Source organism: Melopsittacus undulatus, chromosome 1 (genome assembly GCF_012275295.1).
Source record: "Melopsittacus undulatus isolate bMelUnd1 chromosome 1, bMelUnd1.mat.Z, whole genome shotgun sequence".
NCBI classification, from domain to species: domain Eukaryota; kingdom Metazoa; phylum Chordata; class Aves; order Psittaciformes; family Psittaculidae; genus Melopsittacus; species Melopsittacus undulatus.
Genome location: NC_047527.1, coordinates 108,410,702 through 108,427,831, shown reverse-complemented (window position 1 = coordinate 108,427,831; position 17,130 = coordinate 108,410,702). Strand labels below are relative to the sequence as shown.

Below are 17,130 nucleotides of genomic sequence, written 5' to 3'. Positions count from 1 at the left end.
ATACTGAGGAATGGCATGTCCTGCTACTAACTAATATCTTCACCCAGAGGACCTTTACAACCAGCATCCACAGCACATGTGTATAACACCACACTTCTCCAGTATGACATCTCTCCCAGTCACTGGTACATTTTGGGCAGGATTTACAGCCCAGATTAAACAGTATTTCCTCCATAGGCTCCTCAAAATACTTACGTTCTGGACACTGTCACCTGTGGGAATTAGAAGAGGTAACAACTCTTAAGTATCACAAAGCTGGGTAATTTTTCAGTGACACACTCTGGTCTTAGTGGAGAATTAAATAAAATTTCTACAGTAGTCTAAAGAGCAAACCATGATGCATGACAAGAGTGGTTCTACTAACCTGAAAATCAGTTGCAGAACAGAGGCACCCTACTAAAACCACTTCTTTGTCCATGCTGATTACTCACAGGTTTTATAGTAGTAATAACAATCTAGGCTTCAACATATACTCATCTTGCCAAAACACAAGAAATGCCCTTTCTAAAGTGTGTGTATCTTAGGCCATAAGAAGGTTTAAGCAGGTTACAAGCATCAAAAGTCTAAATCAGTTGCAATAAACTCTGGCTTGATTTAAATCCATTAATTAAAACCAACTAAAAACCAGGATTTGGTGTTCTATCTCAGTCCAACCCTCACATCAGTTGTGCCACCTTGTAACTTTGGTCTTTATTTCCAGTCCCTATCACCAGTGACAACGATTAATAAATGTTCTTCAGAGCACTAGCTCTTGAGAATTCAAAGTATGGCAATAAAGGATCCTAAAGCACACTGAAGGATAACGCGGTGCGCACAAAGCAATCTTCTACACTCAGGTAATGGCTAGGCAGCACCATTCAAGGACCTCCAAAACCCAATGGCAGTGCTTCCTATAACACCTCATTTTTGGAGATTCATTTCAATATTGCAAAGCTCTGTATTTTGAATAATATGGGTGCAAAGAGAAAACAACCTCTAAAGCTACAGAAAAAATGATGCTGGAATACCCCAACAGAGAAGTTTCGCAATACTGCTGCTGTATTCTAAACATACAAGACCTGGTTTAGATTTCATGTAAAAATATCTGTTTACAGAGCACTGTGAAAAGTCACATGGACACTTTTGCACAATTTGCATAACAAAATGTACTTTTTCATACAAAACTGAAGAAGACTATAAATATAGGTCCCAGCACCTTTTCATTCTATATACTTAACAGGCAACATAATAAATACCTGCATTACCAAAAAGTCCTACGATGGGGGCCAGACTTGACCTTCCACCAGAACTGTGCCCTTCAATGCCTCAGAAACTAACTTTGAGTAGAAAAGAGTAGATAATAGATAGGAAGATCCTTTGACTACCACCACCAAAGTGAATTACTGACATCAACAGCAACCTTAATGCAAGAGAGAAGAACAACCTGCAAGAAAATACAATTGTTGAATGTTTTAATGCATTTTGAATCATAATGAAAAACATTTTACATCTAAAAACAAATTAGCAGAATAATAAAAAGTGGTTCCACATAACTTACAAATTCTTTTTTCCAAAAATGTAGTTTTCACAGATTTAGGCAGCAAATAAGATGTTTCGTTCCAGATCTTTCTGACTGTTAATCACAAAACTGTGTGAAAACTGACACGCATTGCCTGAAAGACAGAAAAGCTTGATTCTGCCCAGTGACGAGTTCTCTGTGAAATTCTGCACAACACAAACTGTAACTGCAACTCTCCTCCATTTTATGAAATGCTGGACATTGTTCAGTGCTGAAAAACACTCTTTCGAACATTCAAAGCCATGAAATGTTTTCCACATAACTTAGTCAGTGCAGTATTATTCACCACCACTGCTCACATGTGATTTGCTTCTAGGGGAACGGCAGCTTCCACTTCACCTTTGGTTCAGTATGTAAATTAAGCTAAGTGGTAGTTGAATGTTCAGCTGATTTAAGTATTAGCCTGCTTCTAAGAGCATGGCTCTAGCACCTTGTTTGGTTGATTTTTTCCAAAGTGAAAGCATGTAATTATCCCATTCCTGGTGCAGAGGATGGTCCCTCTGGTGATATAAAAAGTTTGCAGCAATGATGATTGACCTGCAGAGTCTAGTGGTCCTGTAATACGTATGTGTTAGAGAAGCTTAAACAGACACTTTAGTTTAGCAGGATCAAACCCAGTGACCCTCTCCTCCTAATAAAAGGATAGGCATTGCTCAAGACATTACATGCAGGCCATGCTGGAGAAACTGCTTCTGCTGGCTGGACAGTTATTTTTCTTTTTTTAAACAGCATCAACCTGTGTAAAGTTCTCTCTGTTACCAACTGAAAGTGAGTTTTTTCTTCTTCAAGCATAAAACCATCAACCCAACATCAAATGGCTTTTCCCAAGAGTTAAAAACCCAAGGGAAATAGAAGAAAAAGAAAAGGTGAAAATAAACTCTGATACCATCATTTAACCCTTGTTATCAGAAGACTTAGAACTCTGCAGCTGCTTTCTCCAACCTCACTGGTTTGGTATTTTAAGATTATTTCAGTACAATTCTGTACATATCTTGTATCTAAAACATAAAATTAAAAAAACAAACAAAAAAACCTCAAACAGAAAAAAACAGGGCCCAAGCTTCTATGATAACTTGTACTGCAGAGATACTAGATACCTTCTCCATTAAATACTTTGAGCTTCCTTAAGGTTATGTTCCAAAACTATGTATAGGACCCCAGTTTCCCTACAATTCCTCAGTGACACACTCATCATCCCATCCCATTGCACTTCAATGCCACTATTTGATAGTTAACAGTAGAACCAGCTAACATATCCATCTTATTGTCATTAGAAACAGTAACTGTAGAGGACATGAGCACAGCTATAGTTTCATGAAATTATAGTGATGAGATAAAAGTTCGTAATACTTAATTTATGCCAACTCACCATCAGCTCCATGATTCCCCTGTAAGAGTGCACCCTTGGCTTACCCACACCCTTCATCTTATACTGTGATATGTCAGACAGTTAAGGGCAGTATCTCCCTTTAGCTAAAAAGAAGTGTCTGTAAACAGCCTTTTTGTTCTTTCAAAGACACCAGCTGCCACCTGCATTTACTTCTGTAATCAGCAGCTGCAGTGTAACACCCCACTGCCAGTGCAAAAAAAAAGCTAAGCACAGTGAGAAGCAAAACCAGAGTAAAATCATTTGGAAGAAAAAAGGGAGACCGGTGTTAATTACCCCCTCCTAGACCAGAACAGAGGCTACAGCAGCCCTCACCAGAGCTGAGAAGGTAACAGATGATGTTTACTTATCATATTGCTCCATTAGCTTTAAGTGTTAGTTGTCTTGAGGATCGCATTTAATATGATTGTCTTTTGTGTCAGAGATAGTACTTCAGGCAGAGACCAAAAGTGCTTTTTTCTAGGCTACAGAGAGATCCAATGCATCTTGACCAACATTCACTTCTGAGGTAGTACTCATTTACTTTGTATTGCTGGCTCAAAATAAAAACATGGGAAGTGAACACAATTAAAAGTATGCTCACTGTAAGTATATAAACAAGGAAAAAACAAAAAACAACTCCCCAAACACTTATTTCCTTTCTGGGCAGATCACCAAAAAGAAGCAATCCTTCTTACAAAGGTCAGCTCACATTCACTGGTAAAGTCAAACTTTCATAAATGGTTTATAACAACAGCTATAAACTAAAGTGCTTCAAAATTTGCTTGACAAGATCTCAGTGACTGGGATCATAATATTCTGGATTTTTGCTAGTATGAAATGCCATGAGATTTTAAAATAATTTTATATAAGGGGAGAATTAATATTTTTCTTTTTCAGAAGGAAAAGTACAAAAAGCATTCCAAATAAACCTGGCAGTCTGTACTCACAACAAGCTGCTTGCATTTTCCTTCTCAAATCTACTATTTCCCAGTAACAGGAATAAAAATGGAGTTGAAGTTGCACTATACTGCAGCACTAAAAAAAGTATTCCAAATCAGATGCAAACAGAAAAATGTTTACAATCATACAACTAGTGAAATTCACACTTCATTTCAAGGTTTTAGCCCTGCAGATTCTTTTTAACACAAGGCAGATATGTAATCATGAAAAAACATAACAGACTGCTATACACTCTCTACATTAATCACATAAGTTTCACATTTATGTCACAAATGTAATGCCCTACTGTGTATCTATTAAATGCTAAATAACTTATGAACATTTATGTGCTCTATGCAACAGTGAACATATTGACCAGTGGATGCCAAAATATAAAAAGTTCATACACAAGACTAATTAAAAAAACAAAATAAAACAAAAAACATCACATTTTCTGTACAATTCATGCAAACTGTGCACAATGTGGTAACAAGAACATTTGCTAAGTTTCCACTTAAGGAAGAGATTTTACAGAGACAGCAGACCAGTGTTCAGAAGAGTCTGCAGAAGTGTAGAAGTCCATGGCAACATAAAACACAGAAATTCTTCCAGCACTTCATTTTTCTTGTAACAAAGCAGGGATGTTGATATTCCAACCAATAGCCTGACGATCAAATCCACATGTGAAGAGGTTACATACTGGATGGTCCTCACTCCATGCTGAGCAGCACACCATTCTTCTGTGGCCCTGCAACAGTTCAGGAGAAAGCAGTATTACTTATGATATATCTTGAAAGCTTCCATGTCATCAAATCATTGTGACTCAAAATGCAGACTTGCTAATGCTCATGCTAGTTTTTACAAACAGTACTTGGGAATCCCAAAGGTCATTGTTACTTTCACCTTTATAATAATGAGACTCAGTATCAGCACCAGATCCATGACAGAAGCATATGAACAGGTGTATCAAAACTTTGGCATTCTAAGGTGTGTTTGCCATCTCATTACATTTTACTTACAAAAGCAAATTGAATTTTGATTTTAGCAATTTTAAAAGCAATCTTAAAATACGCAGCTACTTGCTGGCAACTACATTGCTACAAACCTGCAAGATTAAGTGTCCATCATGTTCATAATTCAGAAAGGTTAATATTACTGCAGGAAATATGTCATACTGAGGAAAAGCCATGCCTCATCTGTTCTTCAAACCCGACAGTAACAAAAATGGCTCAAAGAAGATTCTGACCAACATTTAAGTTATACCAAAAAATTTGCCATGATTTCAGTAGTGTCAGCCTGAATGGAAATATTAAGGAAAAAAATGAAAAAAGAAAAAAAAGAAAAAGAGATCAAACAATAGACTAAAAAGAACTAAACTAGAAAAAAGACTAAAAAGGGCTAAGCTTTAAAACCCCTTCTGAAATAGTGTCAAGAGCTGCTGAATCAACCCAAAAAAAAGCCTATTGAAGTGGCACAATCCAATTAATTTCACTTAGTCTAATTTGCTCCATTAGTGATGCTTGCCATGCCAAATACCACCACAAATGCACAAACCTTGCTGGCTGCAGAAAGAATGGTTTAATACATGGTACCAAATATCAAGAATGTACGTGCACCAGCAAGGAAGGAAAAAAACACAATCAGCATATCATAAAAGGTGAGCTCACAAAACTGATCCCCACATTTTTGCTTTTATGTTTCTTCATTTGTATAATTGAAAGAGAAAAAAAAAAAACATCACTAAACCTCTTCATAAGCCACTTTCCTGACACGATTCACATCAAGACATCTGAGATGCTCTTACACATTTCTTCCATTTCCTAAAGAAGGCGGTTTCACTTTAGTAAGGAAAAAAATGATTATGACATCCACTTCAAATATCATTTCCAATTCCAATCAAAAATTTTAAATGTTGCTTATTTGCATGTTGGTCATTTTCAATAACTAACAATAGCCCTTTTGTATAGACAAGTGTCTGTCAGCATTTGTTCAGCTTTTAAGCTGAAGAGACCAAATGTTACTTTTAACCTTGTATGAAAGAAGAGCAGACATACTTTAAGGCTACAAATATTCAGTTACCTGTCTATTACTGCGAGGGAGGCGTGCTAACCGCACTCCTGACATGTCGAATAATCTAACCTGTCGGTTGTCATGTGGAAGGGCAATGATTCTTTGGCCAACACATACGTTAATCCTGCACAAAAGAGACAAAAATAGGTGATGTACAAAACAATGAGAATAGAACTTGACAGGACAAGTTTAAGCTCATGGGAAGTGATACAGCTGAATTTTTTCCTGACTAAAATTCACAAGTGAAAAAAGATAAAAAGTATTACACCTTTAAGGTGTTTTCTTATTATATGAGATGCTCAAGGAGCCTTAATATCTGCATCCCATTAAAAAAAAAATCAGAAAAGCAATACTACGTATTTACTGAAAATTAATGTTGACTACACCTGCGTTTTATAAAACCACTTGAGACCTTTTCAAACTCTCACAAATCTCAACTTTAATTTTAGTGACTAAAATTAAATGCATATTCAGTGAATTGATAGAATGGACTATTTGAGTTGGAAGCGTCCTACAACAACAGTGTCTGTGCCCATGGCAGGCAGGTTGGAACTAGGTGATTTTTAAGGTCCCTTCCAACCCTAACCATTCCATGATCATGAAGCTCAACTGCCTGACCAAGGCTGACTAAAAGCTAAAGCATGTTATTACATGCATTGTCCCAGCGCCTCTTAAACACTGACAGGCTTGGGGCATCAACCACCTCTCTAGGAAGCTGTTCCAGTGTCTGACCATCATTGCAGCAGACAAATGCCTCCTGAAGTCCAGCTTAAACCTCCCCAGCACACCTTTGAAATATTCCCACACATGAAAGAAAATAAGAATTAACCAAGAAAATGCGAATTAAGAAAAATAGTAATTCAGATCTGCTTACCTGTTGACTGCAGAATCTGTGCGGATCGTTGCAATAGGAGACCTCATGTTTTTCAAGTCCCAAACTTTTACAGTACGGTCATCACTACCAGAAACAACATTGTCTCCCACAGTGAAAACTGCAGATGTCACAGTGCTAAACAATAAGAAGTAAAAAGAGAAGATGTCAAGCTCTAAACTAGCATCTGATTTAAAGTTCTATTTTCTGTTCCCATGTTTCCTTTAAAATGTTACTTGACTTTTTGTTTGGATTTTTTTTTTTAACCAAAGTAACCTGAAATGTTAAACCTCCAAGTGGATCTTTTAGAATAAAAAACTATTATTACAAGAGCCTCTGTCACTTCAGGTATACTGAACTTGACTGGCCCAAGCACTAAGTGAAGTCCAACAATGGCAAGTCACTTAGAGGCATCTCTCATATTCCACTGACCCTACTATGAGCTCGTCATATCCAGTCTTGAAATCATAATTCACTTTTGAAGTTCTGTATTAATGCCCAGCAGACTTATCAGACACCCAAAACTGAATTAGTAGCATACACTTCAATTCTTCTTCTCAAATGTTTTGAGACTAGTAATCAAGTTTTTTGGTTTCCATCCAAAGGCTTCTCTAGAACTCTCCAAAGGAACTATATAAAGAATTTTGGTTTAGAATTTTATTATATTTGCATTTGGCACTTTCAGAGAACGGTATATTGCTGAACTCAGATGAACAGTTTGTATGATAATGAGCTTTTACCTTTATTTTACATTAAGAAATTAATGGTTTTGTACTACTATTTTCACTGTAATACTGCACGAATTCCCAACTCAAAACCAGTTACCTTCTGCCCACACAAAGTACTAACAAGGCATTTTTGTCTCTTCTAAAATCATTAGGGAAAGCTTCTCAACTCTGTCTCTACAGATTTGATTTAATGACCTATCTTGTAACTTGGGTCATGCTCGTCAATTTCTTAGAATTTAGTAATTTTAATTTAAGTTGTCAGTTGTTACCGTCACTTTGGTTGCTCTGCAGCAATTTGAATTCATGTCCTATTCAAGCTGCTGATTGAGATTAGCACTAGCCAGGTCACAACAAACCAGGTTATGCAAGCCTCTTAATTTATACTGACACCAAATTAAGTTTTAATTAAGATGAAGTCCCACTTTATTCTCGATACCAAGTTTCCTAATGCATTATTAGAGTACACCTGAGCTACTAGGGAGATTATTACAGTAAGAACCAGGAGGTCTTCACCTAATCTTTTGGAATTTATAAGCTAAAAGTTAGAGTTAGAGCATACATGAAAGCCACAACTAGTAAGTTTCTTTCATCAGCCACCTTCACATTTGGGAAGAAAACTCATTCATGTAGTCAAGTTACTTCAGGATAGAGCCGATATGTTCTTAGCACTGAACTTTTCTCCACCAGTCTGACCTCCATTACACTCACCACTGTCTGCATTTCCTTCCTCACCAGTTGTTTATACAAGCTGCAAAATACCCCAGTAAAATGTTCAGTCTTTTCACTGAACTCTGTACTGCTGTTACACATTTGAAACAATGTTTGTACATTTAAAATTCACTATAAATCTCCATACTTTGCACACACATTAGGAGACTTCCTTATGCAAACAGTATAAGGCATTCAAGTCATAGAAAAGCTCCAGATGAATGAATATAAAGCATCTTTTAGAATTCTGCTGCCAGACAAATCCAACCCGTTTTTCATCATACATTTTATTCCAATTATAGTTGGACTATGTTGTGAAACTGTCTTAAAATAACCCTCCAATTTTGAAGGTTGGGTTGGGTTTTTTTTTTCACAACTTTAAACAGCTTTCCAACTTCTTTGATCTCATATTGGTTCTCCTTTATCACTTATCACTGTCAAACAGAGTTATATTTCTTTGACCACATAAAGTTATCTCATTTTTAGATTTATCATTTTTCAAATGAAAGCATTCAAAACTATCACCACGCAAGCAGAATGCCAGCTCTAGATTAGCTTGACCCCTACTTGTCCTGTAAAACCAGGAAGAGTCTCAGAAGAAAACAAAATCCTTTCCTCTGCTGTTTTGGTTTAACTATTCATTCAAATATCACTGGGTACACTAAGAAAAAGTTTGTAAAAAAAGAAAAATGCAGCGAAGTTCTGCTGTAGCTCTCTCGGTTGAGTGGGAAAATGATACAAAAGGGAAGGCTGTCAGGCTGTTTTCAGCGAATATCTTTAAAGGTGTTCAGTGGTCTTACACCTCTCTGCCCTGTTCATTACCCTAAGACACTGCAGGCTGGGATATGCACTATTTGCAAGCACACGTGATGATAAAACCAGCCTTTTCCATTTGAATTAAAAGGCTAGACAGAAAAGGACTTTTTACTGAAGTACGATCAAGAATTTTGGTCACAGTTTCAAAGCAAACGTATATGGATGTACTGCCCAACAGTCTCAGATATTATACTTTAAAAAAATGAAATATTACTCTTCTAGGACAACTTGAAGATACACTCGATTTAATTCTCAAAGACATCTCATTTTCAAAATAAGATTGCAAGTCTAGAAGTTTTAAGTAACTTAATAACAAGGCCAAAAGCAGTATCAGTCTCACACTTGACAGCTCTGGGGAGGGTTTATCAGCACCTGATTGTCATGTGAGTAAAGAGCAGGCAGGTTTTTTTGTCTGGTTGGTTTTGTGGGGTTTTTTAATGGGAACATTTTGAGTTCATATTTAAAAAAAAAAAATCACAAAAAACAAACATTTGAACTCAAGCACATGTACAACACTACTGACGTAAGACATGAGCATGTGCTGTGCTCATAGGTTCTCTTACGTACTACAGATCATGATTTGTCTCCACTGCTATTCCAAACTGGGGCATCTTACCTCATATTTTTGTTTTGGTTCGTGGATTTGTTTGGTTTTAACTAAAACAGGATTTCAGCCAAACTAAAACAGGAAGGTGAGAAGAAAGAGAAGCAAAGTCTATGTTATAAGAAAGAGGCTGTCAGAGCAGCCAATATACAAATAACCTTCCAAAAGTATTGCCTCCCTAACCCCACCCATATGACAAAGACTAATACTTATTCCTGTATTTTCACAAAGCTAGTTTTACTTTCTGGGTTTTTTACTAGCCTTCCATTTGTTCTAATCCAGCTAAAACTGTGGTTAACATCCCCTTGGCTAAATTAATAAAAAGCATCAACAAAAGATCATCATCCCCTGTGTTAATGGAATGCTAGAAGACATTAGGCTTTTAATAACTCAAAAAGATGACAGGTATTGTAGGACATCTGAAAAAAAATGGCAAAGAGGAAGCAGTCTTATGACACTTCAAACTGTGGGTCCCACAGGGAGTTTGGTGTGTTACAACTATTCTCCAGGAAAGCTTCAGCCTCTGCCAAACCCCAGCAAAACTCATTTATCTTGTCATAGGGAGCAGCCGAGCGTGTACTTCCAGCTGACAGCGTGGCGCTTCCTCACCACACACCGCTGCCTGGCCTCGAACATCCTGCTCCCTCCGTGGGTCTCAATCAACAGAAATACTGTAGTGCTAGCACTCCTCATTAGGCTGAACAGCTGTCTCCCCAGTCACACTGAGACACAAAACTGTTTTGCATAACAATTTGCTGAAATTTCACACATAGGAGAAAAAAAAAAGAAGGGGAGAAGAAGGAAAAAAAAAGGAAGTAAAATATGTTGAAAATGTTGGACCATGAAATGCTGATGCACAACCCTTGCTGGCAATGCACCAGAAAAAGTTAACACTAATGTTTCCATTTTGATTTGCAGACTATACTGGGATTTGCCATTGAACCCTGAGAGACATGTTTTCATGCCTGTGAAAAGGCATCTACTCGTAAGCATTAATTTGTGTGTGGGATGAAGTTCTGGAGAAAACAGACTAAAGAGAGCTTTCAGATAAATTTACTCCATATACACCACATTGTACTTAAACAGCAAAATTTGAATGCTCAAATATGCTCCCCTCATTTTAAGTAGTAAAATTCAGGAACAAAGCCTAAAGGAAGCTCTATATGGTACAGCATTTCCTGTGCAAGATCTTACTTTCTTTTAGGGGAACAAAATGTAACCCCACACAGAAGAGCAGCCTGCAGAGAAGTCATCGTATGGACAACAGCTTGCCAATCTGGAAGAGCAATGGCACTAGCCACAGAAGTCCCAGGTAAGAAGCACACCAATACCTCCATGTCTGTGCATTCAGATTTCAGAAGTGCTAAAGACACTTGATTCCAGGAAGAGCTACACATAGAATTTCTAAAGTCTGTGGATTTATCTCCCAATATCAGCAGAGGTCTTTCTTCCAACTTGAGAAATGCCAAGAACAAACCATGAAGGAATTAACGCAAAAAAGGGGTGGGGGAGAAATTCAGAGCCAACTGTTAGCACTAAAAAGTCATTTTTTTAGCATTTAAATCAACAATGGCTATTCCAGAGATATGCATTTCATGACATTTAGAGAAAATTGCCATTATCTCCTTTTCTCGCTATCTGTCTTAAAATAATAAAATGATAAAGGATTGAAAACAGTAACCAGCTTTTACAAGAATTACTCCATAGTAAGTTAGTAAATTAGTTAAGGTGGAGGTATTTTTCAAATCAATTCCATTACACTGATGATGGGATAAAACAGGTTCATTTACCCCTGCACTACTGCTGCATTACCTAAGCTTTAAAATGACAACACACCATAAAGCGCTATGCTCCACTCAATAGGATATAAAGAAAAGACCTTTGGCTATGCTCTTTTGTGGGTCATTTGAAAAAAATAATAGTATTTCTTAGTGCATGCATTCAAGAATGGAGATAAGATTCTCCCCATCTATTGTGGTGAAGCCTAAAGCACTCATAACTAACTGGATACAGATTTATTGCCTACATCTTTTTTAAGTGACTGACAAAACTAACAGCTAACACAGAGTGCAGTCAAACTTTGTATATTACATACCCCAGGCCCCAAAATGAAACACGTAAAGGATTTGGTGTTTGGTTTTGTTCCGTTTCTTGTAGCTACAGGGCTTTTGATTTTAAGCACTTACTCTTACAGCTTAAGGAATTTATTCAATTTTTATATTTTTTATTAATTAGAAAGCAATTTTTACCGTAAGAAAGTTTGCCAATGACAACAGAAAAGGTTCGAGAACATAAAGGAAACAGAACTATCAAATAATGTTATCTTTCAAACTGCTTTTTCAGCAGTTCAACAACTCCATGACAGCATTAGGTTGAGGGAAGGTTAGAATAAAAAAATGGGGTATTCAAGCTATGCAAGAAAGCAAAGACAGGTAACCTGGCTGAGCTGAAGGCACAGGAACATTCTGGCCCCCTCTGTCCTGAAACAGATTCACAAGGAAGCTAACAACATAGGAAGTTAGACAAATTCAAAGCTGGATGCTTGTGCTATCAACATGCTAACACCTCTAAGAACACTACTGAAACCTTGATATGCTCTATTACATGTATGTAATAAATGCGAACCAAAAGGGTTTTATATGTACATGCTTAGAAGCACAAAAAAAAAGTTAAACCTAGAGCTTAAAGTTCAGGCCATAATATTCATTTAGAGAACAGGCAACATGCAAATGTGGGATCAGAACAGTTTTTGAAAGCAAGTTTGGGGCCTTTTTCAATGGAATTTAAGAGGAAAAAAAACCCACAAACCAACAGCAGACAGAACAAGGCAGGAATACTAACAGTAATATCAGAATCATCTATTTAATCAGTAAGGCTTGGGGAGAAAACTGAATGTTTCATCAGAAATATTTTGCATTTCTTACAGAAGCTGGATGAAAGATTCACACACTGCAAATGCCTACAGCAATCTCTGATTAGAAACAACAGAAAAGCGGTAGACAAAGCATCACTTATGGCATTAACAGCTGAAGCAAGAACACGACTATCTTGAAAAGGACAGACAATATTGGTTGAACTTCACTGACAGCTTCCAACTTGTGACATTTTGTTTGGCACAAAAGAGTCCCTTTCCTAGCACAGCATTTAGTCAAAGGTGCAAAACTTGCATTTTTAGAACTACATCTAGCTGTAGTTCACTAAGAAAATGTGGCTGAGTAAGAACACCTAGCAGTGACCTTATAATATTGAGGATATTTAGAGTAAGACTACTTTCCAAGAGGGATGTCCAATTACATTGTTGCCTGAAGAAAAGTCATCTCCCCCTGCTACAACTTGGTCTTTCAAGAACAAGAGACATGTCTCAGGGTATGAGAATTAAACCCTGCAGAATAAAGAACCTAGGAAAGCCAGCTGACCTTCGCAAACCCAAGTGTCCACAAAAATAAAGCAATTATTAGTTTCTTGATACCGCATGCCATTTTGACATTAATTCCCAATTCACTAAATGTCAGAATTCAGCCCAGCATCCTAATAAGCTGCTGCTTAAGTACTTTCACATTTTTTAATTCAGATTTTCCAGCAAGCTTTGGATTTTGAAGATGAGAAGTTGAAGAAGCAAGATGTATTTGCAATCCTCTATTTCCAAAGGTTTTAGGAAGACACACAGGTCACCATCCAGCGGCATATTCAGAGACATGTAGACAGCAAATGAATAGGAACTTTCCTTTCTGGCATCCTACAGCCACACAACCAGAGGGAAAGGAGAAAGAATATGCTGTTGTCTGAAAGACTCATCAAGCACATATGCAAGAGCATGTCAACACCACAGCTGTTCAACTAGGTCACCACACTGGAAAATAATGCCCTTCAGAGCCCCAACAAGACACAGTTGTACAGGGGTCAGCAAACAAAAGCAGAAGTGAAGCTGGAATGAAAATTGCCACATAGATGCCAGAAAACCATTTTGCTCTTCAGAGCAAAACCTTAATTCAGCTTCAAGAGTTTAAATCAATAACCTCTAAATTCAGTAATTTCTCAGTATGAAAACAGTTGGTGTTATATATTATCGAACATGAATTTTAAAGCAGTATCTGCTGGAAAAAAGGTGTTGGAATTTGAATCTCCAGTATAATTTTTTGAGGTTTTAATTTAGGAGATAAATTTAATTAACATACAACAAGTAGGTGTCTGGATGATAATACAAATGTAACCTTTTCCCAGAGCTACGTTAAACATCTAAGCAGGATGTGACTGAGGATTAACAGCACTAGTAATATAAAACCTTATTGCTGCACACACAAAATTAGGCAATAATAGTCATATTTAAAAAAAAATCAGTCCTATTTCCTCACTATTTCATTATTTTTTAATCAGTAGAGAATAAGTGAGACAATCTGCGGCCATGGCAAACCTAAAGGAAATTGTGACAAGATGTATTTATCTCTATGCGAGCAGAGCACATGCAAATGAATCATGTACTGAACTGGAACAGTCATACATATGAAAAATGCAAACAAGCAATGTTTATGGATTTGGAAACTTCCTAGGAAGTTACAAGAAAGACCTGAATGTACTTTGAAGACTCAGCCAAATGCAGTCTTTAAGTGCTAAAGTATTACCAATATACTAAAATCAGTCTGTGGATATATAAATGTCAAAATATGGTAGAAAACACACTTTGAGGCAAAATAGGTAACTCACAAAAAAAAAAAAAAATTGGTAGCTTGTAGAGAAGAAAATACAGGAAACTTATCACCACTTAAGTATCTATTAATATAGGAAACAGCTCTTCAAGTTAAAATCCAGCAGCTGGAAACTGAAGCCAGACAAACTCAAACTAAAAAGGCACAAAAAGTTTAACAGAGAGGTCAACTAAACACCAATATGTGTAACTTACAGAATTTACCAAGGGCCAAGTTGAAATCATTTTCATTGGAATAACCTAACATACAGTTGGCAATCATACTAGGATTACCTCCTAATTTAAACCAGGCATCAATACAAGAAGCTTGAGACAGACACGTTGATACCAACAAATTGTGGCCTTAGTGAAGAATAATTTATTTTCTTGGACTGTCACAGTAGCAGACCATAAGAAATACTCTGCTTTTAGTAAACCAAGCATAGAACACAAAAAAAAAATTGGTTAATTCTCACCTATATCAACGTACTTAAAATACAAATATCGATACAGATATCGACTTAAAATGCAAATAATATTTCCAACTGCTATACATACACACAGTCTGACAGAACACCCCTTTATAGTACACAGCAACTGCTTCACATTTTCAGAGGTCAGTTAACTTTATGAAGTCATACCCTGCACACCGCAGGATTCCTCAGTCGCTCAACACATGAGCACTGCAGGGAACAACTCCCAGCACTTCGGAGCACGTTTAAAGCCTCCATCCCCTCCCTCGCATTTCCTAAATGGGAAACCACTGGCGAGGGCAGGAATCCCAGTCCTGCAGCACGGCTCCAGCAGGCAGAAACCACCTCTCCCCCGACCCGCTTCTCTTGGCACGGTTTGCCGCGGAGCCACGCGCGACGGCAGAGCGACGGCGCCACCTGCTGGTGCGGTTGCCCTTCCCGCGGTGTGTGGCCTCCACGGCCGGGAACCAATGTTAAAGGCGGGCGGTACCCTCGGGCTGCTGTAGTGGTGCTGCTCGGGGCAGCGCCCGCCCCCGGCGGAGCCGGACGTCGCTCCAGTGAGGAGCCAGGGCCCCGCATTGCCAAAGAAAGCGCGAGGGTACGTGGCTGAGCCTCCGGGCCACGCAGCGCAGGGATGGTAACGGTTTGGATCCCCTGTGAGGAGGAGTACTAGGGTGGAATAAGATTGTGGGGGCTACAGCACGATAAACACTATGTGTGGTCTCGTGACTGAGATGTCGGGCATCTAATTAACACATTAGGATTTGATCTGGTGAAATACACAGGGAAAAGAAAAAAATAGCTCTGAGCTCCAGCCAGTCATTCACCAGGAAGTACTTTTAGCAAGAGGCTGTTAAAACTGAAGAGTTGAGGGCTTTAAATCATCAGTGCTAATGACTGTAACATCCAGTTTACAGAACTGATTCCAAGAACCTATCAAAATACTAAATAATTGTCAAATTATTCAAAGAGACATGCATGAAAGCCAAAAAACGTCTTGGGGGTGTGTGTTCTAGTCAACAGATAAAACAGTTTCTTCTAACAGAAGATTATTATAGTGTTGATTAAAAACTTAAAAACATTTTGCCAACAGGCAGTACAATAATGGACCAAAAATAAAACTCCTCAAAGTATGTCCGGACTGCAAATTACCAAACCACTGCTTCAGCACTGTGTTCCCCAGCGAAGTCCTATCTTCTGTAGTAGCCATTCCCTCAAGCAATTAGGAGCTGCACAGCCCTAGCCACCAGCGTGAAGGCAGTTTTGAGACTCTTGTAAATTGGAGTGCATTTGGTGGGAAAAGTCTATGACAATACCAAAAACTTGCCCATTTAAGTAGCAAAATGGAAACAGACAATACAAGACAAACACAAACATGAAGACAATTAAAAGCTGGAGTAAAAGTGACCAAAGAAGCTGCTCAAGGTCTATTCTGTTAAACTGTCTGATTGTTTAAACTGGCTCTAATTGAAAGGAGTTTTATCTAGACTTACCATATGAGCAATATCACACCAAAAACCCTAGCTGCTGTTTTGGAAATTAAGCACTTCTGTGTTACACCTGACAGGGCACAGTTAGAGGTTTCATAAAGCGGGGAATGAGCTTAGTACCTCAGAAACAGCACAGGAATCTGTTCAGATTAGCAACTGAAGAATACATTTATACTTTTGGAACTTGGAAAAACCCACGAAGGAACTGTCACTTACTCTGTGTGGCCCTGAAAGACATTCACAGAATGGATAGAAGGATCTCTGAAATCCCAAAGACGGAAGGTTGTATCGCGAGATGATGTCACCACAAGACGTTGGGTGGGATGTGTACAACAATGTGTTAGCTCTTGGTCGTGCCCTACAATTGCAGATGAGAACATGTAAGGTAATGAAAATAAGAATTTTCATTTCCACATACACTTAGAATGAAATGCTAATGATTCTTTCTTTTTTCCCCCCACATAGAAAGGGATAATAATAATCATTCTGAACTTTCATGTTACTTCCACTGTAAAAGTTTAGAATTGCATTTAAAAGAAAAAGGGGAAAAGAAAAGAAAAAAAAAACACAACAGTATTCATTCCACATTATTAAGTAGCAATAGGTCATTGCTACTTAATACACCACAAACACAGCAAAAGCATTTTGCAAGAACTAAAATCTGGCTACATTTAGTTTAAAACCAACTACCTTCATAAGTTATATAATAAGTTTAAAGGAATACAATTTCATGCTTAGAGCATTTACAAGTTCAGAATTTTAGAAACCATTACAACATATCTGAAAGGGGCCTACAAGGATGCTGGAGAGGGGCTCTTCATCA

At 37.8% G+C, this 17,130-nt stretch overlaps 1 protein-coding gene across 2 annotated transcripts in view; it reads right to left on the bottom strand.

Annotated features, from left to right (window-relative positions):
* Positions 1–1,434: 1,434 nt before the first annotated feature.
* The window catches only part of WDR37 (WD repeat domain 37), a 42,947-nt gene continuing 27,251 nt past the window's right edge, over positions 1,435–17,130 (bottom strand). For both annotated transcript variants that reach the window (XM_031052568.2, XM_005153026.3), the window contains exons 11-14: positions 16,524–16,665; positions 6,811–6,945; positions 5,946–6,060; positions 1,435–4,614 (exon numbers count right to left, since the gene is read on the bottom strand). In XM_031052568.2, coding sequence (XP_030908428.1) covers positions 4,483–4,614; positions 5,946–6,060; positions 6,811–6,945; positions 16,524–16,665 — 524 coding nt within the window. In that variant the 3' untranslated portion in view covers positions 1,435–4,482. The remainder of the gene's footprint in view (positions 4,615–5,945; positions 6,061–6,810; positions 6,946–16,523; positions 16,666–17,130) is intronic.